Source organism: Myotis yumanensis, unplaced genomic scaffold (assembly GCF_028538775.1).
Source record: "Myotis yumanensis isolate MYYU_CA2020_CCGP unplaced genomic scaffold, mMyoYum1.0.hap1 SCAF_2, whole genome shotgun sequence".
Lineage (NCBI taxonomy): Eukaryota > Metazoa > Chordata > Mammalia > Chiroptera > Vespertilionidae > Myotis > Myotis yumanensis.
The window spans coordinates 48,769,164-48,797,108 of NW_027223753.1; the positions used below are offsets into that span (position 1 = coordinate 48,769,164).

The 27,945-nt window shown below is 40.5% G+C and overlaps 1 protein-coding gene across 1 annotated transcript in view; it reads left to right on the plus strand.

Moving 5' to 3' along the window:
- IL12RB2 (interleukin 12 receptor subunit beta 2) overlaps positions 1-16,936 on the plus strand; it is a 62,405-nt gene extending 45,469 nt beyond the window's left edge. Inside the window, exons 12-15 of the mRNA XM_070405343.1 lie at positions 5,602-5,739; positions 8,516-8,606; positions 11,048-11,147; positions 15,806-16,936. Of these exons, the coding sequence (XP_070261444.1) occupies positions 5,602-5,739; positions 8,516-8,606; positions 11,048-11,147; positions 15,806-16,342 (866 nt within the window). The 3' untranslated portion in view covers positions 16,343-16,936. The remainder of the gene's footprint in view (positions 1-5,601; positions 5,740-8,515; positions 8,607-11,047; positions 11,148-15,805) is intronic.
- The last annotated feature ends 11,009 nt before the right edge of the window (positions 16,937-27,945 follow it).

Here is a 27,945-nt window from a genome sequence, read left to right on the forward strand (position 1 = left end):
CCACATTTGCAAACACCATTATAGCATACTATTTTATTCTCAAAATGGGTGAATTACAACTTAATTCCTTATGACCTATAATCTATATATATAAAAGGCTAATATGCTAAGTGTCTGACCCTCCGACTGGTCGCTATGATGTGCACTGACCACCAGGGAGCAGACGCTCAATGCAGGAGCTGCTGTGATGCGCACTGGCCATTTACAGAGAAATGGCACCACGGACCTGGCACCAACAAAGCAACACTCGGCTTCCCCCAGGTGGGACACAGGCCCTGCCACCACCCCGGATTGACAGCCCACCAAATTGCAGCTGACACTGTCGAGACCCCATGGTGCAAAATGTGGCCCACAGCCCAGCCCAGCCTGGAAACAGTGGCTGTGGGTGCCGGGTAATGACATCATGTAGCAATGGCCGGCTACCTCTCCCTAGCGACTAGCCTCCTTAGAATTTCTTCAGCCCAGGAACCCAACTTGCTTTATAGCCAGGTGCAAACATTTTCTAGTAGAAGTCCTGGAGTAGGTAGCTAGGAGACCTGGTGGAATCCTATTTTCTTTTCATGAGCCAGAAAATGGAGATTTACAAAGTTTAGAAACTTGACCCAACTGAAAAGAGGAAATGGTGGAACTTGAAAATGACTTCAGGTTTTCTCACTGTGCAGAATATAGTCAAACACTGCTATAGTTAAATATTTTACCCATTGTTCTCCCTGTATGGTCTACAATAATCTGCTTCATGTTGATATTTACTGCTGTGTTGCTGACAATTACCTGAAAGAGAAGTTGAGGTGCTTCACTGGGTGGGAAAAAGTTTTCGGACATGGCCAGTTGTATGTTGCTTTCTCTTGAGTCCAAAGAGCATGTGACGTTAAAGTTAAAGTTGTTAATACTTCATCATAAGGGAAATTAGTCAAGTACTCTGAAAGTGTTTTTACTCTTAATGTGGTATACAGGGAGATATTAGAATAAGTTTAATCAATTTATCAGTCATTGTTTTTATCAATGTTGTTTTTATATCATGTTTTTGTAGTTTTCATGTCTTTATGTTATATCATGTTATTGTTTATTTCTTAATCAATTTATATATTATTTTCATGTACATTTTACTAATTCTTTCACCTCTGACACTTCTATTATAGAGAAAGGATGAATAGCGATATTAAAATATTTCTTCTAATTAATTTCCTTTCAATGTGCACGAATCTGTGCACTGGGCCACTAGTTATTCTATAAGACTAAAGCAATTAAAATAAATTCTGGCTGGAGTATAATCTTGAGTGACTTCATGGATCACTTATTCATAGCAGCTCCAAGGCACCTGCCAGACTTGATGTTCTAATTTTGATTTATTCTGGCTTGCCCTTCTTATTTCAAAGGCAGCTTTCTTCCAGGAGAATTTATCATAAAGAAGCAACTTTTTTGTTCATTCATGAGAGCTAGTGGGTCCAAGAAGAATGTAATGGAGCCACCCTGAGATGTGGGTGCCAGGGTGCTGCCTGCAAGAGGGATTTTTACCTGGGAAACTTGAGCCGTCAGTCCTCTCTCTTGACCTTTCAAGACCTGGTGTTGCTTTTCTGAGTTAGGACTTTTGAAGCTAGTTAATTTTTATTATATAAATAATACTTGCAAGTGATAAAAACATTTAAGTAGTTCAGTAAGACATAAAGTCAAAATTATCCCTTTCTTTATACTTAAACTATTAGCAGTTCTTTGTATGCTCATCCAGAAAAAATTTTAAGCCTATCTATATATATAAAAGGCTAATATGCAAAGTGTCCCCTCAGGAGTTTGACCGGGAGAATGGAAGTTCGATCGCTCGCTATGATGTGTGCTGACCTCTGGGGGTGGCACGGAACATGGTGGGCGACCAGCAGCGGTGGGGCACTGAGGGAGCAAGGAAAGGAGGATACGGGGAGGCGGGGAACCTGATCAGCCCTGATGACCCACCAGGCTTAAGGACCCTACCCAAGCATGAATTTCGTGCACCGGGCCTCTAGTGTTTTGAATAATCATCTGTATTCTGATCTTTTTTGTTTGTTTTAATCTTTATTGTGGAAAGTATTACACACGTCCCCTTTTCCCCCCCCCCATTGACCTCTTCTAACCTGCCCCCACCCCCTGTATTCTGATTTTCATTTTGCTTTTACTTCTCAATAATAAATACTGGAGATCTTTCCACATCAGTCCGGATGGATTTGCTTCATTCTTTTTAATAGCCCTCTAGTATTCCATTATAAGACTTTATAGTCATTCACTTAACTAACCCACCATTGATAAACAGGATGTATCATTGAACAGAACTGCTTCCCACTGGGCCAGCCAGGGTCAGTTCTGAAAAACACCCCAGAAGGTGATGAATCAATTGACCTCCTCCTGAGCCATTTTTAAAAATATATATTTTATTGATTTTTTTACAGAGAGGAAGGGAGAGGGATAGAGAGTTAGAAACACCGATGAGAGAGAGAGTGACATCGATTAGCTGCCTCCTGCACACCCCCTACTGGGGATGTGCCCGCAACCAAGGTACATGCCCTTGACTGAAATCGAACCTGGGACCCTTCAGTCCACAGGCTGACTCTCTATCCACTGAGCCAAACCAGTCAGAGCCTCCTGATCCATTCTGAACTCTTCATGTGGAATTTGCTTCCCTCCACCTTCCAATTTTCATTTTGGCAGAGTTTAAACCGAAAGGCCTATTTACAACCAGACATATGCATGGTCATTTGGTTCATAAAGCTGCTGTTGTAGATGTAGAAGAAAATACCTACTTTATTTTGCCACAAATCTGATGACTCTAAAGTCTATATAAGGGTATTTAAAAATACATCAAAAACGGAAGGAAGCCCAGATTCAAAGTCCTGTTTTATACCGGTTTAGGTTATACTAGTATTCCTTTTATTCATGAAGCACATATTGATGAGTAAGACCCATTCCCTGTCTCACAGAGTTCACAGTCTATTGAAGGAGATGGAAAAGCACCAAAAAAATGATGTAACTGCTATGATCAGGGACTGACAACTGTCTATTGCATTTGATAACCAGAAATCACAGGTGAATTCACAAGTGCAGCTTCTAGAGAGTGACAGAAGGCAGGAGGCTGAAGGAAAAAGACACCAGGATGGAGGCACCACAACAGCAAGAGCAGGATGGAGACCGAGGGGGAGGGCGCTGTAGAATGTGTCTTGTGGCGCTGCCCACCAGGCCCCAGACTGACAGACATGCAGGGTGCGGTTGGAGCACTGAGCCCTGCTGGGCAGGAGAGGAGAGGTGTGGACCTGGGCTGGGCCCTGGCATTTGCATGTTAGTGCAATCCCAGCGGAATATGGTGCGAGACTTCTTGGGAAGTTGGTTGGTACCTCCATGTGCACCAGTGGCAGGTGCTCTTCTGTAGTGGTGCACACACTATGCTTTGTTCTACTTGGCTATTTTTGCCCACAGACCCTAAGCATCATGAGGGCAGACACCATGGCTGTTTGCTTACCATTGTCTCCCCTGTTCTTACAAGACAGCCAGGCACACAGTAGGTGCTTAATAAAAACAGTATTTGTTGAATAACAAATGGGTGATCACCACCCTCCATGTTGTTAAATCAAGATAGACTATTAGGGAAAAACTAATTTTCGGTAACGATGCAGCAGTTTTGCGGAGACCACTTGACCTTCTTACCCACTGCCTGTCAGATGATTGGCAACTATCACATCTTCCTAAACTGGTGCCTTTGTCTTTTAACCACCTGAGCCTAAAGTTTCAGAGGGCTAAGGATCGAATGGCCCTTTTATCTGTGCCTGAGATCACAGCCCAGACCCAGGCAGCAGAACCAGTATTTCCTGCATGATTTCTTTCTCCCATTACTCAACTCAACCTATTTTGCCAACCAAACTGCTAACACCATCCTCCTCCTTACTGCTCCCCCATAGTCTCCTATTTTTCAAATATATTTATTTATTCTTTAAATATACGTGTGTGTGTGTGTGTGTGTGTGTGTGTGTGTGTGTATAAACCGTTGGGCCCAGCACACCATTCAAATGTCTTCTCTTATGTTCCGACATCTTATTTCACTCCCAGAGCCAAGGATGCCCTCACACAATCCAATGGTTGACTCACTGATGCTCGCTGATGCTTTGCTGCAGCAAGATGAGCAGAAGATTGCTTCAAAATTAATTTTTTAATCCCCTGACTTAGGAAGAAGGAAAGAGTTTTTTTAGTTTGATCTCAAAGCTTAAGTCTGTGCAAGCAATTTCATCAGGTTAGAGCAGGCTTGGGAATTTTCCACAGGGTACTTTTTCTCAACAGGATGTAAAATGCAGAAATTGCTCTGATAGTCACAGCTCTTAAATGATCTGCTCCAACCCAGCCCCTTTGGGTGGAGTGGATATAATATTACAGGGCTCCATCTTGCTGGGTACCCACAGTGAGCAGGAGTGGGGAGTGTAAGGGGTCTGTTTCCCTCATTGATGGTAAACTCTTTGAGGCAGATACAATGCCTTTGTATACTTGGTGCCTTATCCAGAGCAGATGTTCAGTACATATTTGTGACTGTTGAAATAATTTCAGCAAATAGGGTCATGTGACTTGTCCTGGGCTTTGTGAGTTAGTAAATGTGATGTTGAGGCACAAAGTGCTGAGTTCTAGTCACCAGCACAGGGGCAAGTCTGCTGAGCGAGCCAGCAGACTGCTTCTGCTGAAGTTCTGCCCTTCATTGTATGTCCCCTCCCCCATTCCCACCCCTTATCCCACCCAGAAGATCGCTGGAGGAGAAGACTGCCTATTTACTGAAGGCTACCTACAAACAGCCTCAGTGCATTGTTCAAAAACAAAATATTCCCTGCTGAGAATCTGCAGGGGGTGGAGAGCATAGGGAACTGATGATTTAGGCTTAAACTGCCAAAATAAATCTAGTCTTAAATACCGCTGCTCTAGGTTTTAAATTTTACATCAAATTGTAGCAGATCATCATATTAAGCCTACTAAGCCTACTGAGTGGAAAGTCAAAATTAATAAATGTTGCTTAAATATCTGTTTCATTAATTGCTAAACTTAACTTTCTAAAAGGTCAATTGGAAACAATTTGTATATTGAATTTCTTTCTCAAAGATTCTCAAATATACCTGGTAAATGCCAGAAACATTACAGGAAATAAAAGGAGTTAACCACTATGGCTCAGTTGGTTGAGTGTCATCCCATGCACCGAGGTCACTGGTTTGATTCCTGGTTGCAGGCTCCATCCCCAGTAGGGGGCATGTAGGAGGCAGCAGATCAATGATTCTCTCTCTCTCTCTCTCAAGTCAATAACAACATTTTTTTAAAAAAATAGGAGTTAACTACAGCTAAATAATTTAAAAAACAAAACAATAAAAGTTCTTTCAAAAGATTTTGCCCCAGAAAAAATATTTACTTCTTCTAATATGCTGGAAAGTGAGACCTCCATAAATGACTGTATGTAGGGCCTACTAAAGTGTTAAGTACTAATTAATTAAGACTACTTTAAAACAGAAATGTGCTTTTCTCTTTCAAATTAAATGAAGCCTTAACCAATGAGTAAAAGCCCATATTCAAATATTCCCTTTGATCTGTACCTTGCTTCCTTTATCTTCCTCTCAGAAATTCCCTATAGTGTCTCTGAAAATTCACATCCAATAGACAGTCTGCAGCCCAGAGTGAGATACGTCCTGTGGATGACAGCTCTGACAGCAGCTGGCGAAAGCCCCCGAGGAAATGAGAGGGAATTTTGTCTGCAAGGTAAGAACAACTTTAGAGGTGAAGAGTCCACCCTGGGTTCCCACACAGGTGGTACAGTCCCACGGCCTTTGGCATGGAGATTATCAGATTTTCTTTAAGTTGCTCATAGCTTTCTTACTGCTACACCTTTGCACTTGTTTCCTGTAATTGGACTGCCCTACCATGTCATTGTCTGCTTGGAGACAGTGTCTACTCAATCTTCAAAACTCAGTGGAAATGTTTCCTCCTCCAGGTAGCCTTCCCAAATGCACCTCCTATTTCCCTCATAATGTACTACATTTGACCCATATTCAAACTCTAAATCCAATGGGCAGGGGCTGGTATCTGTTTATCTCTATCTTCAAGGTCTTAGAATGGTGTCCACCACCTAGTACTTGTTCACTAAATATCTGTTTAATGAATAATGAGAATAATCTCAACAATAGCAATAGCAGCTACTGCATATCAGATAGTTATGTACTAGTCATGTGTTAAGTGCTTTTACACCATATTAGTTTGCTGGGGCTCCTGTAACAAAGCACCATAAATTCGGGGTTGCTCAGACAATAGAAATTTATTTTCTCACATTTCTGGAGGCTGAAGGTCCAAGATCAAGGTATCAGCAGAGTTCGTTTCTTCTGAAGGCTATGAAAGAATCCGTTTTATGCCTCTCACCTGGAGTCTGGAGGCAATCTTTGGCGTTCCTTGGCTTGTGGATCTCTGCCTTCATCTTCATGTTGAGGTTTCCTTGTGTGTCTGTGTTCAAACTTCCCCTTTTTATAAGGACGCCTGTCATATTGGATTAGAGGCATCCCTACTGCAGTCTGACCTCATCTTAACTAATTACATCTGCAACAACCCTATTTCCAAAAGAGGTCACTTTTTGAGGTACTGGAGATTAGGACTTCAACATATGAATATTTGGTGTGGGAGAACACAATTCAACCTACATAACACATACTTTTGCTCATTTAATCTTGACCACAACCATGTAAAGTGCCTCTTTTACATGATTATACCTGGTCACACTACCAGGCACTCAATATGAAATGAATAAAGTAATGAGGGATTAGGATGCCTTTTATAAATGTAAGGTACAGAAAAATTACTCAAGGTCACAGAGGTGGTAAATGGCAGAACTACAAATCAAACTCAGATTTGAGTTACTTAAGGCTGAGTATGTAAAGTGACCCAGCTATCCTGTGCTTCCACAAGCTAAGTTACATTGTTCTCTCTAGCAGCACTAGTTTGCATTTGCCCCAAGAGTAAAACACACTATCCTTGCTTTCTGACAAGGAGTATCAAATTGGTTATTCAGGACTTTGTTGTTCTATGCCAGGTACTTCTCCACTGGGAAAATTAAAAACCCATCTTTTCATCTCCCAGTGACTCCCATGAAAGTTAACTGTGAGCAGTTAACTAGATGAAGAGCTCAGCACCATTCTACTTGTGGTGCTCCAGGCTGTCCTATCTGCCCAGGAAGGAAGGCAGATGCTGAAGAAACGTCAGATTGGGCTGGTTGTATGGGGTGGTAACGGCTGCCTGTGTTAACTCCCCCACTCAGCCCTGGTAATACACCTCTGTCACTGAACCTAGCAGGTCTCTGGTCTTTAGTTCCCCTGCTCACCCTCCCTCCCAGCCTGTCCTTCATTCCATCAGAAGAATCTTTCTGCAAGACCCCCAGTGCTGACATTCCACCTCTTGCTGCAACCCATCAGTGGTTCCCCAAGGGCTTCAAGCTAGGATTCAAACTGCTCTGTTACCAGGACCTGCATGACTTGGTCCTACTCACTCATCCAGCTTCATTCTCTGCCTCACACTCGTTTATACTCCAAAGGAGGACCAGACAGCCTTAGTCCCCTGAAAGTGCTAAGCTGTTTCCTCCTCCCATGGGCTTTGCATAGCTCTCGGTCTAGTCTGCGCTTCCCTAACTTGTTCGCTTAGCTACACTTTTGACATTATGCCTTTTGGGAAACCATCCTGAGCTTCATGTAGACACCACCACTCACCTTTTATGGATCAAGAACCTAAAGTCCAGCCCTAACTGGTTTGGCTCAGTGGATAGAGCATCGGCCTGCGGATTGAAGGGTCCCAGGTTCAATTCTGGTCAAGGGCATGTACCTTGATTGAAGACACATCCCCAGTAGGGGGTGTGCAGGAGGCAGCTGATGGATGTTTCTCTCTCATCGATGTTTCTAACTCTCTATCCCTCTCCCTTCTCTGTAAAAAATCAATAAAATATATTTTTTAAAAAAAAGAACCTGAAGTCCACAGATCACATATCAGTCAGTAGAAGATACAGTACTAGAATCCAGGGCAGTTCACAGCCAGTGCATTGTATATCAAACTCTTTTCCCCCCACCCATAGAGGAAGCAGCCCTTGTAGGGCTGGAGCTCCTCCCAGAACTATAGCATTGGCTCCCTGAGGCCCTTCCTCTTCAGTGGTTCTCAACCTTCTGGCCCTTTAAATACAGTTCCTCATGTTGTGACCCAACCATAAAATTATTTTTGTTGCTACTTCATAACTGTAATGTTGCTACTGTTATGAATCGTAATGTAAATACCTGATGTACAGGATGGTCTTAGGTGACCCCTGTGAAAGGGTCGTTCGACCGCCAAAGGGGTCGCGACCCACAGGTTGAGAACCGCTGTGACTTAAATGAATGGATAAAATGACTCGGCCTATTCCTGGGCCCAGCTACCCAGGAGCTGTAGTAGGGCCGAGTTTCACACTATAGAGAGTATTTTGAAATGTTCACTGAAGATAACTCAATCACAGGGTTTGCTGTCTTTTCAGGTAAAGCCAATTGGAGCACATTTGTGGCACTGAGCATTTGCACTGCTATCATCATGGTGGGCATTTTCTCAATGCGTTGCTTCCGGCAAAAGTGAGTTGGGTACACCTGCCAGTTTTGGTAACTGTCTTTTTAAATGATAGTTGTTATCGTTGCTATGAGTCCAAGAAATGGACACTCTCATACATTGCTGATGGCAGACTAAATTTATTTCTTTTGGGATTGGCAATATATATTACATTTTAAAAAATGTTCTATCATTGACCTAGCAATTTCTAACTAGAAATTTATTCTAAGCATATCATAAGGGTATGCTAAAGTATTGTTCATAAAAGGGAAATAATTTGAAACAAAGACCCAATGACATGGGATTAATGAAATTATGATATATCTCATGCTATCTAGCAATATTATGTGTCCATTAAAGATGTAGAAGAAAATAAAATCATGAATACTCGCTGTATTTTAAAAGCATCTTGCAAAAGATGTACTTCCATTTTTTAAAAGAACAGTACATACACACACAAAAAAAATATTATCAGTTATCATTAAATTTGGTTGTATATAAGATAAAAATCCAAAATAATATGACAAACTAGCTAACAGCTTCTCACCCAGGTAAGGGAAGTAAACTCAGGTCAAGGGTTGGTGAATAGCTCCAATGCATCTTTCTGCTCCATTATCCTGACATTGGCTTCCATCCATTTCACCTCATGGTCCAATGGCTGCAGGAATGATAGCCATCATGCCTGCTTTCTACAACTACAGGGAAAAAAGAAGGTGCCCACACTTTCCTTTTCAGAAGACTTTACATGAAAAAGTCACACAGGATACCTTTGGTTAGATTTCATTGGCCAGAACTTGGTGAGGCAGGGAAGTTTAGAATTGTGGCCTTACAGCTGGGTTCATGGTTGTCCCAATACATTAAGGTGTTCTTCCTAAGGCAGAGAGGAAAACAAGTATTGGGCAGCAATTAACACTCTCTGCCCCAAGAATATACACCAAAATATTAATGGTGGTTATATCAGGGAATAAAATCATATTATGTGGTTTTAGTTCTTTTATTTAGTTATATTTTCTAAAATTTCTTTAAACATATTATTTTATTGAAAGAATTTTTAAGGAGGTAGTTACTCAATACAAAGTTTTCTTCAGATGTTGTATAACGTAAGAGAAGAGGTAAAAATAAAACTAGCTCAAAGTCATTCTGCCAGCTATTGAACTTATCTAAAAGGCTTTACATTTATTGAAACCCTGTATGTGATAGGTACTTCAAAGCAGAGCTCTCTTTAGGTAGATTTTGAAAAAGTTTAACTAAAAAAAGAGTTAACTAGGATCACATGTATCCTCTTCAGGGAAATAGTATTAGTGAGGGGCAAAGCTTCTGCTGTTTAAAAAAGGAAGGAAGGAAGGAAGGAGGGAGGGAGGGAGGGAGGGAGGGAGGGAGGGAGGGAAGGGAGGAAGGGAGGGAGGGAGGGAGGGAGGGAGGGAGGGAGGGAGGAGGGAAGGCCCAAAATATAGTGGCTTTAATAAAATAGTTTATTTCTCCCCCATATAAGAGATAAGTCATCCAGGTTGGTTGGCAGCTCTGCTCCACACAGTCATTTAGGGACCCAGTTTTATTCCATCTTATTGGCCGACCACCCTTTGGGCACTGCCCTCATCTGCATGATCTATCCTAGGTCACAGGTACCTCTGCTCACATTTTTTTTTTGGAGAAAAACTAATCACATGGCCACATCTTTTGTTTCAAAGAGCTAAACACATCCCAGAGCTTACCATTCTTATTAAACATCAAAGCTTAAGGTTTTAAAGATGTTTCATATTGGTCTTGAATTTTTAAAAATATAGTCAAAATATTTAACCATATGCATTTATAAGAAACAATTTAAAGGATTTTTTTCTCTCCTACATCATAAAGGTGATATAAAATCATTTAAAAAAATTTTAAAAACCTAGAGATGTAGAAAAAAAGACCCATATTTCCTCTGATCACCAAACACAAGTACTCTTCTAACAGTCTGAATGTTTCTCTACGGTATTTTTCTTGGCATTTTTTTGCATGGTCTATGTTTACGTTATTTATATCATTAGTATCCTGTTTGTTTTCTTACTTTTAGCATAATTTACTTGTCATTACAAACTCTTTATGAACATTGTAGTTACATGATTAGAAAACTCCCAAGAGTAGGGACCATGCCTTCTTGTTTGCTGTCCTACCCCAGCACTGTGCTGGTCATACCTTAGGGAATTTTTGTTGAATAAGTGCATGGCTGCATAGTGACAGCTAAACATTACACTGAGCAAAAGTGCCATCATTTATTTAGCAAACCCCACGTGACTGCATTGTGACTCTATCACCTACCCAAACTTCAGAGAAAACTAGTCCATCCTTAGATGATGCATCATCTTTCTCCTTCAGTGTTTACATTTCACTTATTTGCGTACCCCTGCACTGAAATCACTGTGCTAAGAACCCGTGCTTCCACGTCATGTGTACTCACTTAACCTGTCAGTGTTTTCTATATCTATAGGGTATTTGTTCTCCTGTCAGCCCTCAGACCTCAGTGGTGTAACAGAGAAATTCCAGACCCAGCGAACAGCACTTGGGCCAAGAACTATCTCATTACGGAGGTAAGGTATAAAGCCTCAGTGGTCAGTTGATGGGGTTCCAGGCATGAGCAATCTAAGTTTCCCATTGTAGTTAGGAGGAAACCTGGGTACTTGGAATCCATGAACAAACTGAAGTCATTCATACTAGGTTACCATCTGAGTCGTTACTGCCCTGACGGGAGTTTTCTGAAGGTTATGACCTCGACTCAGATTCATCGCTTTTCATTCCTCTCTATGCCTATGTTCCCCTCCTCCACCTTAACTTACTTTAAAAGAAATTTAAAAAGCAAGTATTTTTTGCCATTTGCTTACCCCTAGCCTGACACTGACTCATTCGAATTTGAGATTTGAAGCTTTACCATGATGTTTGTTCCCAGCCCCGTCTGAGCATAGAACAGATAGAACCCAGACTATTTTGGTTTTAGCAGGAAGCCAGTAAGTCATCCCACTGTGTATGGAAGAGGTTTTAGAGGAGAGGTTGCTCAGCTGGCAGATGAGAGAGGAAGCAAAGGGAGGCGCTGCTGTGCAGTCTGAGAGGTGAGAACAGCTCACAGTGGGCCAGATGGTCCATCTCTGATGGAAGGTCTGGAAGCTTAAGACATCTGAATATGGAGCAAGACTGTGCATTTATGGAAAGCAGAGGGGAGGAAAGCGGTATGCAAATATTCTTCCCAAGCCCAGGTTGTTGGCAGCCCCACACTCCCTTTCTCACACCTTATAGCCCTTCTCCTCCAAGATTCTTCTCTTCAAATGCCCAGTGTATTCTATTAACGACACCCTTCCTCAGGCCAGAAGCCAATGGTACAAGCCGCTGCTTAGGGAAAGAGCTGGTCTTAGCCATGTCTGCCCCAATAGGATTTCAGTCCCTGCAGTTTAGTGCCTTTGAGATAAGGCTGGGATGCAAACCTCTCCTCTGCCCCTTACTATGTGGATAACCCTTGGGCAACTTGCCTAACATCTGAGCCCTAGTTTTACCCTCTGTAATGTAGGAATTGATAGTATCTCCCATGTATACTGTTACGAGGATTAAGAAAAGTAAAGATTATTCTTAATGTAAAGCACATGGTTTAAACAAAACAAAGATCTATCATTCACTTTCTTCCCAGGAAGACTCATACTTGATGTCTCTTCTGTCTGTTTAGGGGTTTTATCACTGTTAAGTTATCATAGCAAGAACAGTAATAATAGCAGTAGCGTATGTATACTTTTAAATTTTATGCATATATTTTTCATATATTACATATCATCTGCATGATATATAATTATAGTAGGGTATATTATTATATTTTTTATATACCCATATATGTTACTTTACATATACCAGGCACTTTGAAAAAACATTTTTCATGTGTTTAACATATAATCCATACAATAGCTTTATGAAGGTGTGCTATTAGCCTCATTTTTTAGATGAGGAAACTGAGGCAAAGAGGACTAAGTAACTTGCCCAACGTTAGTCCGCTAGTAAATGGTGGATCCCAAATCCACATAAGAGCAGGATGTGCCATCCACCACTATACTATTCCTTCTGAAAGATCTTTAAACACTGGGTATGAGGGGTCTTTGTCAAAGTCAGCGCCTCTGAGCTGAACAGATTGAGAGGCCTCACTTGGTGGCAATACTGTGATGACCTGTGGAATGCACTCTGTAAGGATGCCGCTGCCAGCATTCGAGGGGATTCAAGGACTAGGTTGAACCAGCTTATCATTTTCTTGCAATGCTGAGATACCACTGTCTCATTTCCTAAAAGCCTGAAATAGCATGGTGGGAAGCAGCTCCGGTCAGTCACCGACACCTGGCTTCCGAGCTGGTAGCTTTGGGGGTGTGGGCATGACAAGAGCCCATAAAAAACCTACAAGAAATGCTAAGAAAGACACAGAAAGGGTTAGACAAAATAACACGGAAAAAGGGTAACAGAAATTGCCACACACATACCCAAAGTCATATAGTATAAATATGTTCATTAGAGCACTATAAATAGAAGCCAAAAATTGGGCAGAATGTAAGCTGCCACTAGGAGGACAGGTTGAATATTTTGAGTATATTCATACAGCAGGATATTATACAATTATTTTTTTAAAAAAAGATATATATGTGTCTAAAAATCTCTAAGATATTTAAAAGTAAAAAAAAAAGTTTGTAACAGTTTCTAAAGTGGGTTTTTATTTGCATAAAAAGGAGAGAGATTTTATACACACAGCCCTCCACACGCTCACAGATATTTCTGGAAGCCTACATGTAAAATTGATAACTGGAGTGGCCTTTGGGGAAGGGGTTGGAGATATGAGGGCGACTTAATTTTCATCATAAATTTGCTTTGAATTTTTAAAATTTCTTACAAAACTATATATCTTTTGTAAAAATAACTGGTAAATTAGAAAACTGTAAAAATTTAGCTTGGACATGGCATCTGTAATGAAGGCCTTGAGACAGCCTCAGAGCCCTGTGTCGCTTGACCTCTGAAGTGAGTAGTCTGGCTTTAAAGACCCAAACTGCTCTCCTGGTGACAGACCAAATCCAGACCAGATCACTCTGACATTGACAGATTTGGCAGATGTCAGAACTACAATAGTCTGTCTTCCAACTCCAACAAAACGTTTTCTGTTCTCGGGCCCTATGTGGCCCTACCATTTCTTAACATGTGGCTAAAAAAACATGTGTCTTAAAGCTCTGGAGGAAAAAGCCAAACCGTAAAGGGGATCACTGGAATGCTAATCCATTTTGAGCTTGTAAAATCTTAAAACAGTGTCCATGAGGCACATGAGTTAATGGTGGTCTAAAAGGCCCTGCCCCAGGACTGTCCGCCACAGGGCCTGCTTTATCAAAGGAACAGCTCTATCAACACTGTCCAAGCTTTTAGGAAGACAGGTGAACACCTCACCTTGTGATAAGAGCCACTTCCACACCCTGAGCCACCAGCCATGTTCCAAGCCACACCCACACACCAGCACCACTGTGGGCAGGGATCCAGAAAATAGAAACACACACATACCCTCCAGCTTGTGGGCCCTTGGCAGAAGTCTGTCCTGAGACAACACCATCATTCACTTTTTAGAAACTTTTCATGCTCCAGGCAAGGCAAGGGACATCAGAGCCAATCCAGACCAAAGCACTCTTGACATTTGACAGATGAGGGGATCAAAGGTCACAAAGGTTGTTTTCCCAAGCGGTAAGGTGTCAAAACTTGGGACTAGTCCTGAGGGTTTGCCCTGTCCCAAGGCTATCTTTTATCATCTTAAGCCTCCCTTAAGACATGGTCCCTGCTTACAAATGGCTTTGACATGCTTAGACATGTTTCTAAAAAGTGACATTATAAAGCACCCTGTGCCAATAACCTAACAGGAGGTTGCTTTCCTACTGTAATTCAGTGGAGGCAGCAGTCATTAGGGGCTTCAAGAAAGGGGAAGGTACCTGGCTGGTGTGGTTCAGTGGTTGAGCATCAACCTATGAACCAGCTGGTCACGGTTTGTTTCCTGGTTGCAGACTCGATCCCTGGTCGGGGGTGTGCAGGAGGCAGCTGATCAAGGATTCTCTCTCATCATTGATGTTTCCATCCCTCTCTCTCTCTCCCTTCCTCTCTGAAATCAATAAAAACATTTGAAAAAAGAAAAACAGAAAGAGGAAGGTGTCAAGCAGGGGATGGTACCATAAACAGAAGTTGTTAGAGGCTGGCAGTGGAAGCAAAAGTGTGGCATAGAGAGAGAGAAAACACTGTCTTTAATAAGACTAGGATGGTGTGCCTGAAATAATTTCTGAACAAAAACATGGGGAAGTGGAGGAAGGAATCTGATGGATAAGGTCAGGGCTGGGAGCTTTACTGCATATGGAAGTCCAAGCCCTGAAAGGCTCCGGAGCTTTGCTTGATCAGTCAGCGTGAAGGTGGTTTCCAGGATGCAAGGAGAGCCCAATGAAGCCCCTTACAATAAATGCTAATAAAGTGCTGGGACTTGGAATCAGGGATCAGCAGCAAGTTTGGAAAGGAGAGGTAAAACATTGAAGAGTTGGTAACCAATGTGCTGTTGAGAAGGTAAGCAAGAGAAAGTTAGTTACAGGGGGAAAAAGAATGAAAATTTCTTCCAAAAGTTATTCTAGAAGGGTCATTCATTAGAGTAGAACTGATAAAGATATTACCTAAAACCTTTCAGAAGTTGTATCCAAACCCAAACTCCTTAGCATCCCTTAAAAGCCCTCCATGGGACCTCCTAATTCTGAAGCCTGTTTGCCTGTCATAACAACTAGCAGGTTCCAGAATAGACCAGTCCTCTTGCTCACAACCTATCTGAAAAAATACTCCGCTTCTCAAGATTCAATTCTGGTCTGACCCTTTTATAGTCTTCCCTGCCTCCTCCCCCAGACAGAGGCAAGCTCAGCCTTTCCTTTGCACGCAGTATGCCTCTATCCCAGAGGAAAAGCAGCGAGTACAGTTTGACTCACCAGAAACAGTCTGGTTGAAGGTGGAGCAGGGCGGTGAATCACTCATTGGCTGGGGGTGGAGAGGACCCCAGGACTCTTGCTGTCTTCCTCCCTGACAATGTGAACTGCTCTCTTACCTCGCAAAGGGCCCGGTGTCCACCTTGAGCTGACTAGGTATTGCTGGCCGAGGCCTTTTGGAACCTGGAGAAGTCAGTTGTCCAGGCTACTCACTTAGCATAGCCCTGAGTTTCTTCCTCCCATCTCAGGAGGTGCAGCTGCCCGGGGACAGGCTCCTGACAGACGGCCCCGCTCCGAAAGAACCCGAGACCCTGGTCATCAGCGAAGTCTTGCATCAAGTGACCCCAGTCTTCAGACAGCTCCTTCATGCCAACTGGCCAGAGAAGGGAAAAGGAGACCAAGGTCACTATACCTCTGAGGAAACAGGGTACAGTGCCTCGAGATTACCACCTCCAAGAGCTCTCACGGCGGAGACAGGGCAGCTAGTGGATCTGTACAAGGTGCTGGGGAGCAGGAGCCCCAACTCAAAGCCAGGAAACCCAGCAAGCCCCTCGCGGGTCCTCCCAGGGGACTACCTTCCCACCCAGGAGGGCTACTTACCCTCCAATATAGATTACCTCCCTGCACACGAGGCTCCTGGAACTGAGCCCCCGGAAGAACTGGAGCCTCAGCACATCTCCCTTTCTGTGTTCCCCTCAAGTACCCTGCAACCACTCCCCTTCTCCTGTGGTGAGAAGCTGACTTTGGATCGGTTAAAGATGGGGTGCGGTTCCCTCATGCTTTGAGTGAAGCTTGAAACTTGGAAAGTTGAAGTGCTCCCAACCAGCACAGCAGGCCCATCGACCCAGTCCTCTGCTCGCTGTCATCACCTCTGGTGCTACCATTAGGTCTGGTTGCAGCTAGAGGGCAGTCAAGCCAGCTCAGGGTTATCTCAGGAACTGCAAGTTGGCTGCAACCCAGATACTTCCACATTGCCTTCTCTAGAGGCTTGATATTACATCGTGGACTTACAGACTCCAGAATAAGTTCCCACAACTTCCTTGGCTTTGCTGCAGAGTGGAAACCAAAGCTCTTACTGGCAATGGCATATAGTCCTGAGGACTGTTCACACAACTGTTTATAAAGCAGCTACTACATACCAGGTCTTATGTCTCACCGGCCTATCTGCACTGTTCAGTACTGGTTGCTGACTCTTTGGGATGTGGCAAATATGACTGAAGAACTGAATTTTGATTGTAATTATGTCACACATGGCTAATGGCTACTGTATTCAGCACAACTACAGATAATGGACACATTGGTGAGAATTACAGGGGGAGCCTCAGCCTAGTTTTGCAATTGACATAAAAGACCCTGATAAACACCAATATAAAAGGATTTCCAAGATGGTTCTGACTGTCCTTTTTTGTGGAGGCCTAAGAATGTATTTTTCCCCCCTAGCTTTGCTAGTTAGGTTTGTTTTGCCTTCATCATGCAGTAAATCCAGAGCAGCCTGATGGTGGACCCACCTTAGGACCCTGAGCAAGTGGCCTCCCCTGTAACATCAGGTGTCTTGAAAGGGAGTGGGCTGCCACACACCTGTCATCTTTCCTGCTTTCCTTCTTGGGGAAAACTGCACTGGTCCTCAGAGTTCTTTTCCTCAGCACAAATTTGGAACATGACCCATACTTTACTGTTAGATCTGTGGCCCTGGCCTGTCACCTCCCCTTGCCCATCACTGCCTCTATGCAGTCACTGTAGGCATTTCTGTTAAGCTGGTGGTCCAATTGCTGATAGTAACTTTTAGGTCCAAGACTTTTTTTCCTTAAATCTCTGTCAAGCTTGGGACCTACCTCTTACCCCCATCCCACCCACTGGAACTGAGGCATGTGTCCCTCAGAGCTTCAGCAATTGAAGTAACAAACATTGCTCTGTTTGTTCATGTTGTTAGACATGTCTAACTCGTCACCCATGCTCTTGCCATTCCAGACTTAACATATTTTCTCCCAGGCTTTTCCTTCCTTACATCTCTGTTCAACTCTCTTTAGCCGCTGTGTGTAGTCCCTTGCATCTCAGCAGCTCCATAATTGGCTTGCTTGCACCCAGGATGTGGTGCCTCATTTGTCTGCAATGGGCCAAGACAAGGATACCTCCTTAGAAGGTGGCCAACCTATCACCTCTTGGCAATGGAAGCCAACTTTTCTTTCTTGCAATACTTGTTTTACAATCCTTGATCTTCTTTTGATTACCTTTCCATCTTGTCACTCTGCCCTTCTCCACTTGGTCCCAAAGATAGCTAGCTCCCAGTCTTCCTTACACCTTCATCCCCCTGCCCGCCCCCCCCCCCCCCCCCACATCCTTTCTGTTCCCTTAAAACCCCAGGGGATAATGCAGTCCTCATTTGTTTTCCTAAAAAAGTAAAAATAAATATTAAACAGGGAGACTTCTCAGACTCCTAAAGGCTTCTCCTTCTAAGGATGCAGAGGCCTCCTCAGTGCGCCCCTAGCATGATGCCTATACAGTCTACTTCCTCTGGACTGTAAATAACTTGAAGGTGGGAACCATGCAGTCTTCTCCAGCACCATACCAGGTACATGATAGGCTATCAATAAAAAGTAAGAGATGTCACCGGCCACACGTTCATTGTGTTCCTTCTGTCCCAGCAGCCAGTCTAGCTGTGTGTGCTTCCTCTTTATTGGGACAACAGAGTTTGCATTTGTTGATCCCCAATGCCCCCTTCTGCCTTGCTGTCCACTGGCAGTACTGCTGTTACACGTGTAGCAGAATTTAAAAACATATCTGAGGAAGACATTGGCTGCTCACATCACCAGGGAAAATGTCCTCTTCCCATGAATGACAGAGGATGGGTAACCCTGTTCTGTCCTTGCACTAAGTAGTTTCACACACCCCTTTTCTGTCCACACAAAATCCCAAGTCAGGTGGCTTAATTTACCAGGACTAGGTAGAGCTCACCAAGATCCATACAACCAGTTTCATTACTCAAGAAAATCAGCAATGATTTAAATCCTCACTCCCAATATACATCCAAAGCCAATCCAGGAATTTCTGCTCTATTCAAACACATTACATTTCTTTGTTTTCTCTCTGTGACTGAAATATTATAAAGTCCAAGTTCACACGTACTGGATACATGGGACTCTCCACCACTAATCCTTGTGCAGAAATCCAACTCTTTGAATTGTTCCTTGAAAGGGGCCTTTCCTAGGAGGCAGAGATTCTATTTCCTGGGCTTGTCTTAAACTAGTGCTATCTAGTTCTTTTTTTTTTTTTTTTACTGTCTTTCCCCCTCCACCCTGTTCCAATTTCCCAGTTTCCATTAATAGCCTACAGCTGCAACTTGCCAATGCCCGAGGCCAGTGAAAAGATGCCAAGCTAGGCATTCTATTCCAGTGAATCCGTTTGATTCTTGGTTTTTCTGAAAGTTCTTCCTTCACATGACACACTTGTCGTGAAGGAGCCCTGCTTTTCTCTAATGTGCAGGACTCATGGATGTTCACATTACCCAAGCTTTATGATAGGTGAATCCTCAAACTACTCTCTAGAACAGGAGTGGGGAATGTCCAGCCCCATGGGCTGTATAAGGCCCAGGAAATCATTTGGTCTGGCCCTACCAGGCATTAAGGGTAAGTTAATTAAATGTGTGACCGAATATAGCAGGCCAATCTTTAAGTTGATAATTTTGCTTGGCCTCCAAACGATGTTATAAATATCCAAATAGCCCTTGGCAGAAAAAAGGTTCCCCACCCCTGCTCTAGAATAAAAGATCAGAAAGGTCTTGTCTCCGCGCCCCCCTCCCCCACCCCCCAAAAGATAATTCAATCAACTGGCTAATGGACAACTAAAGAAACAAGTCATATCTTTACATCAGCCTATTCTGGAATAAATTTCCAATTAAAAATTTGCAAAATCCCCACACACCAAGTTAGATAAAAAAAAATATTTGCAACATGTGCCAAAAATAACACATTCTTACAGATCATTTTGAAAAAAGCCAATACTTCAAAGAAAATAGATTAAGAAACAGAAAACATTAAATGCTCAACAAGCATTAAGAAAACAATTACCTGCAATCAAATAAATTAAAATTGAACACCACTTTTCACTTACCAAATTAGCAAAATGTAAGGAATAACCAGAAACTGGGTGTTTGTAACCAAGTATGCTAGCTAGCTTCTTTCTGGAGGCTGGGCAGTATTTTTTTCTAATGCTTTTATTCATTTCAGACAGGAAGGGAGAGGGGAGAAAAATATCGATGAAAATCGACTGGCTGCTTCTTGCACACCGCCTACTGGGGATTGAGCCTGCAACCCAGGCATGTGCCCTGACCTCCTGGTTTATCGGTCGATGTTTAAACAGACACAAAGGCCAGGCTGGGCAGTATTTTTTAAAATTTGAATACACAACTCCACTCCTACAAATGTAATCTAAAGAACAGATTTTATCAATAACAAATTGATTAAGACTTATCACAGCATTGATTAAACCAGAAGGGCCTGTTAGTAGGAACTTGGCTAAATCATCTATACTAATGGATTTGTATAATCCATTACCCCTATTTCATTATACTCTGAATAAGAAAACTAACTAAACTAAAATGCCTCAATTTCTATGGTGCACGAGCCCCTAACCCTCTGAAATTGGAATGGATCTTAGAATTGAAAAGCATACTATGCAATCTTTCAAAAAGTGTAACAATATTTGACATAGAAATGGTCAGCTGCAAAAAAATGAACAGAAGGATCACATCATCTTTATAAATCAATGCAAAAGTTTTTGAAATATACACAAAAATGGTAATAGTGGTTTCTAGCCATAGGTTTTTAAATTACACTTCTGCATTCTTTTCATTAAATACTCCTTACTCTGGTAATTGGATAGTCAACTAAATATAACCAATCTTCCCCCCCAAAGACCTGACACAAGGGGTCGAGACACTACCAACCACTTTCTTTATGATCCATATCTCTTTCATCCTCCACCTGACACCTTCACTGACCTTTAGCTCGCCTGTCAGTTGGTAGAAAATTCATTATGACACCCTAGGTGAGTGGGGATTGGGGATGTTAAGGTAATAACTGAAGCAATGCATCTTTGAAATACAAAGTTTATATAACAAGCCAAATATTGCCAAATTCCCACTCAACATATAACACAGTATATTCGTTCCTTGGTATCCTCCGTGGTTTGGTTCAGGACCACCCCTGCTCAGATACCAACATTGTTGAATGCTCAAGTCCCCTGTACAATGTCAGCAACAACGTATTTTTTTTTTTAATACTTTTAATCCTCAGTTCAATCTGTGGATCTGGAACCATGGATAGAGGGGATCATATTCAGTACATGCTGTTTTTAAGATATGTAACTCAGTTCTCACCATGGCTGGTTTAAGGTAGACCACTATACAGAAAAAGAAACTGAAATACAATTAGCGAAAGTCACACTAGTACCTAATACAGGACAGTCTAGTTTCAGGGCATAACTTTCAGCTATACAGTTCTTCCTATGCAAATGACTGCTCTACAAACTTACATCAATTGGGGTTAAAACTGATGCCATCTTTGGAGCTGTTTTACTAAATAACCAAAACCTGGCATTTCCATACTTCTAAAGTCCTAGACCACTCTTGGTTCCTAAGAAATCTACCTTAAAAACAAAACCACACAGGTAAATTTTTAAGTTGACAAATCTGGTACTACTGAATTTGTTAATTTATCTACCCAGCTAATCTAAATCCTACAAGGCACAGGTAGGCAAAGAAAGGAGAGAACACTCCCAAGAAAATCCATTTATATTAAGAAAATTATAAATGGAAATTTCAAGCTATAAATATCATTAAGCCTTTTAAATAGAAAAGTAACTAGAGAAATTGTGCTCGTTAGTTATAATAGCTATAACCCCACTGATTTGCCTACTGCTTTTTTCCCAACACGAAGGCTATTATTTCCTAAGCAAAAAGGAATTAGGACTACATAACTCAATTTTTGTTGCTGGTATTATTAAAACATAAATGCCTGTCCTTTACGCTATGGTAACTGGCTGCACGTGTTGTTAGTGGTCATTTACTTAGAAGTGGTTAAGTAGGTTCTGCTGAAATTTCAGTAACATCTCTAAGAAATATACAAATGCATTATGTGCTACAATGGGGTCCCTTTAAGTCAATTGGGGCCACTTTTCAAATTCCACAACTTCAAGGTATTCCATAAAACCCTGGCCTTGTCTAGGCAAGAGACTGTAGGCAGATTCAAAATAGCTTTTCCTTCCTTGCCAATTTCAGACATTTTACTACCTATAGGTAATAGGAGCCAAGGAAATACTGTAAAAGCTGTTCTAAGATTCTCACAGAGAATAAGCTATACTGAAAGGCCCTAAATTATCACTGGACAGGCAGGCCCACCCACAAATAAGAAATTTCCACTATATTCAAAAGCTGCAAAAACATTAAAAAAAATTTGTTCCTTTACTAAAGAAAATCACAATTCACTTGCTAAAATGGCTTATACATCTCCCTGCAGAGTAGGTGAGAATGTGGCCTGTGTTAACCCGAGGATAGTTTCTTGTGCTGTACCAAGTCCAAAAGGCCCCCATACCCAGCCTTCACCAGTCAAAAAATCCCTCAAGGTGAAAACAGGACACTGCAGGATTTCATTTAAAACAAAAATCTCACTTTATTCCATCACAAAGGGAGTAAAAGACCATTTGCCTTCTTTTCTTAGCACTGTAGAAAATAAAATCTTCTCTCCTGCGGTTCTTCTTCTCATACTTGTGCTACAGCACCACAAGATTCCTTTGCATTCCTATATACACTTCCTTTAGTTTACCCTCTCCTATGACAGGGTAGCTTTCATTGCAATTGAGTTGGTTTTTTTAAACACCCACTTTAAAGTGTAATAACTTAGTAGCAAAAGTGATGATCTTGGAAAAAAGGGGGGGTGCACATTAATGCTCTCGTATAATCTGGAGGTGCTAGTTATGTTCCTCAACAGTACAGGTTTGGGGATTTTTTTTGGTTCTTAATAAACATTACCAATTTTTCCTGAAGAGAATTTCTTTCTCATATGCCAAGTATTTTCACTTAGCATTCATTACACAGCATCCAAACCACTTCTGCTTCAGTCAGCATGACTTCCAATTCTACCTTTTGGCAAAAGGCAGGGAGGTCAGTCCAATTGGTAAAAACCGATATACTGGATTTTGTTGACAAACAGTGACAAAGTGCCACTCAATCTTCAAAGAATACTGTAAAGAACAAAATATAGTGGTCTGTAGTACACACTATACCTGCTAGGTATGTGATTTTTCTATGCTAGTGACCAATGAACATGTCTTAAAAGTAGCTTTAGCCAATCCAGTCTTCCCAAGCACTCCTCAGAAACTCCTAAACTATAGCACCTAAGCGAAGCCTTGTATATGTAAGGTTTGTATACACAAGACAAGTCAAAACCAAATTATTTGTAGTTTGTAGGAAAGGTTCTTCCTTTTTTACTGAGGAAAAAAACAGTGGAAGCTTCATTGGAAATTCTGAATTTCCAGGGAGAAGACAAACCAACTATCTTTGAAAAGCTATCTGCCGGTGTTTAGTTCAATTCATTAATTATTAAATCCTAAACATTTTCAGGCATAAAATTGGAAGAGGTAGAGGGGAATCTACCAACTTCTCTGATGTGTTTAAGTCATCAATTTCCAAAACAGCCCCTGGCAGTCTAAGCACAAAATGTCTAAATGTGCTGGCCTATTGTCAGTGTGGTTGCCAAACAAAGCAACATTTCACCATGGATTATTACACCCAAGGCGTGAAACAAGCAATTCCAACATGCAAAGTTCCCCAAGTTCCTGACATTTAGCTAATAAAAAAATTTAATGCAATTTGACAAAATTCTAGGTAGTCAAATATCAAGAACCAAGTTCAGCTGGATCACTTTATACAGAACCATCATTCTAGGTAGATAAAAATGCTATTTCTTCCAATTAGAGGTCTTTTAAAGTTCCTAAAGTCTGTTAAATCAGCTATAACTACGATTAGGTGATATAAACAATAATGCCTAAAGATAAGCTATTTCCCATTTTCCCTACTCAGTTCACCAAATAACAACTATCATAATCCTGAATATTAACCCTTCACTGTTCACATTTCCATACCAGTAATGCAGCTATTATAAGTAATCAAAACCACAGCAAGATCTATTCAGAGCAATTCTCATTACCTGATATGAATCCATTATCTAAATAGGTTTAAAAAATCCATAATCAGAATTCTCATAAACGTTATCACCAGGTATCCTGTCTTGAATGCACAAGGCTTAGAATAAACATACAATGCACCGGGAACTGCTACTCTCCCCCCCAAATGGGCAGCAAAAGGGACAAAGGTTACTGATTTAAAGCACTAAGTACCTACATAATACCTCAAACTAACAATTTGGTAAATTATTTTCTAGCTTGTATAGGCCATTTCTCATCTTTTCTTTCCTTCCGTTTAGAAGTGAACAACCGACTCCCAGTTATTCAGTACAGAAGTCATCAACGGCACAAAATCTAAATTCTGCCCAAATGAATATCCTATTAAAGTAATCCTCAGAAGTCATTCATTCTTGTCCTAGCTCAACCTATGAAGTTAACAGACATTTCTTACCCATTCAGAATTCTCATCTCATGGAAAAATTAATCACAATAGAAAGATTTCAGTACTGAGTGACAAGATGTGTCACTAAACATGAATCATGAAACTATAACCATGGCATTAAGCTTACTTTTATAGCAAATTTATACTTTCCTTAACAGCTTTTAGGATAACATTTAAGTTACAAACTACATAATCTTTTCTTAAAGTAAGATCATCTTTACTAAGTGGCTACCAGATATTTTGGCCCTTATCCTGAGTATAGAAGAGACAAAAAAATTGCTTGAAAATACTTGATTTCACAACTTCCCACAGAGTAGGATGATTTAATTTGTAGCTAAAAATGACACTTTTATTTAAAAGAACTCTTATATGTGCTGACCTAGAAGTGATAGCTTAGATCAGGATTCAGCAAACGTTTTCTGTTAAGGGCCAGATAATGTTTTAAGCTATGTGGGCTTCATACATCTTTGTAGAATAGTTTTGTTTCTAACCCTTTCAAAACAAGCCACAGGCTGAAAATTTGCAGACCCCAGGCTTAGATATAGCACTTCATTTAAATGACACTTCCATACTATTACTTTTTTCTGTAGCCAAAATCTTGATGGCCTTAATCATTCATCTTTATACCCTAATTACCTTCTGAAATTAAACTTCTAATTCTTTAGGACACAACCTTTCACTATATTCTTCTCAGACTGAAACAGACTTATTCCAAACATTTCTCATATAAACTTCCTATTTGCATAACTTCAAAATCAAGTAAGAGTCTCAAATGGAGAGAACATATCCAAGGTAAACCCAAGCCGAGCAAAAAGTAATTGAACCCAAATTTCTGAAAGCTGACACTTAATCTATACCTCAACTATAAAACCTGACAATTTTGCAAATGTTAAATTTGGCCTGAAGCTTGATTAGAGATCATTTTACTGCAATGTCACTAGATATACTCTGCAAAGTATAACAGTAATTAACTTCTAGGCTTTTTCCACTTAACTTGGAGATCTGGCTTTTATAAGGTTCAGACTCAATAAACACTTATTTACATGTTAACCTCAGCATAATTACAAATGTTTGGGTTAGAATCTATTTTCTCAGCCTCTATTTCAGTGGTTCTCAACCTTGGCTGCACATTAGAATCACGTGGGAATCTTTTTAAAATTCTGATTTCTGGGCCTCATCCTCCGGAAATTCTGTTTCTTTGTTATGGGGTGGGGCCACATTAGTAACAAAGAAACAGAATTTCCAGAGGATGGGGCCCAGAAATCAGGATTTTAAAGATTCCCAGGTGATTCTAATGTGCAGCCAAGGTTGAGAACCACTGCTCTATTTACTTTAAAAAATAGAATTACATGCACCTGAGAACCAAGGATTTGTTATACCAGTTACTTAAATGTTGGGATAGATGTCCATAATATCAGGTTCCAGCAGTTTCACATTTCTCCTTAATTTTTTTTAACCTTTAATACTCGTTGGTTCCTTCAACACAAAGCTAGTGCTCTTAAAGATTATTTTTGAAGTCCAATATATAATATTTAGGCTTCATATGCAACTCCCTAAGAATGTAAGATTTTTTTCTATTTCAGTGCAATCATCACTAGCGATTAGAAAAATAACACATTCAGAATGATTACTTAATATACTCCCTCCAAACCCATACCAAAAAATAAGCCCCAAATATATTTAAACCCTGGAGATGATATGTATGTCCTACTTCCACTTTTAAAAGTGAGTAAAGTAACTATGTATAATACCTAGTGACACATTTAAAAATCTTTCATAACTCCACACAGGTCTCAAAACAGTATTTAAACTAAAGAAGAAATCATATTCCAATCATTTCAATGCAAACTGAAATTATCTTAAGAAATAAATTCTGGCATTACTTCCAATTAAAAGCATCCATAAAAGTTCACTAAAACATTCAATCAGCCACAATTATTATTTATGGATCTGTATCAAGGGATTTCTTTAGAGTATTATATCCGGTTTAATACTCCCTTCAAAAAACAGTGGTGCTCAGTATAACTAACCTCTGCATTCAAAATGTGATATTGCTAAGAGAAATGCCAATGTAAGGTCAGTCCTTGAAATTCATTTTGTAAGAGTTCAACTTTCTAATTATAATACTCATTAAAATAGCTATCCCTCCCAGATAAACAAAATCTAAGCATAAGGTAAAAAATGAAATATGAGCATTATCTTTGGGGTGCACACACAGGCCAGAAAACACATGACGATAAGTGGGTTCCTATTTGATTGTTTTTATGACTTTTAAGAAGTGAGCATGAAAATAAAATCTTTATTTTCAGTCATTACCCACCAATAAAAGAAAGTTAGGTTCACAGTTTTAGCTTGACACAAAGTGAACTAGGAGGCAAATTTACATCCATCAGATACAACTAATGGACTAACTTTTTAAAGTTCAGGCTATTGTGAAAGCTTGCAACATATCAGATATTGCTGTGTATTCTCTACTGACAAAATGCCAGCAATGGCTGACAAAGTGGAACTTGTGAAGTGTTAATAGCAGGTGTTTTCTATATGTTGCTAGAAATCAAGAGGTTTATAAGCAGGTTGCAAGTCCAGAAATGAGTTAAGATGAAAAGTCCAAACACACTAACTTAGAAGGGATCAAGAGTCCATATGGACTAATTTAACACTTGCCTCTGGGTAGCAGTTAATGTTGGTAAATATAAAATTATATTAGACATTAGCACCAGTACAGAACACACTCTGCATAAGATTCAAATCATCAGCACAAGTTATTCATTAAAAACCAATTACCTCCTTCCTAATAAGATGTCAAACTAGTAGGTAACTAGGTTAATAAATCTAATTCAAATGAATAACTTTTATACTGTACATCTCTTTTGGAAGTATATGGGAGAGCTAATCAGCAAACAGCAGACATTTTATGATTTTAAGATTTTCAATATTTTAAAAACTGGACATTACTACACATAGGTAGAAAATTACTGAAAATGAGTGACAAAATTTTTTTAAAGCTAAATAAAATTCATTTTCTGCTTAAAAATAAATATGGCAGAAGATTTAAAAAAATCCTAGAAAACCTGTTTATTGATCATTCTCTACATGTTTACTAAGTGCGTTGACACTCCCATTCAGGAATCCATTATTAACCTACTTTTCTAAAATAGGAAGAGGTAAAAGATACTTATTATTTTCTGTGGAACAGTCATTTATCAACTTAAGACCAAAACTAACAGCAATGTAGGAAATTAGGCATCAATAAGATTTTTGGCTTATATTTCATGGGTGGTGCTGCTGTTCCAACCTTAGAAAGTAAAGCTGTCTGCTTTCCAAATTCCGAAAAGTAACACACTCCCACATCTTACCATACTAACCAGGCCCTTTGGTTTCTTTAGAACAGGAAGGGACAAAGGATCATTGATTATGGGTATATAATTTTGATTTGGAACCTTTCACAAACAAATCATATCGAGTGGCCAGAAGCAGTTTATGAATTAACCAAATCAACTTTGTTATACCCACCCTGTTGGAGGGTGAAAAGCCCAACACCCATAAAACTATTTCACCTGACAGGATGTGTTTTTCAACAATAAGTAGTTTAAACAACTTTCTATTAGACCGTAAGGTGTCTAGTTTGGTTTTTGAAATGGGAAAGTCACACACTTTTAAATATAGTTGAAATTGTCAATCAATTATAAATTGAACTTAATGAACTATGCAGGAGCAAGGATTAATAAACCAATGTGCTTTGAATTTGTTCAAGTCTGATATTTCTGT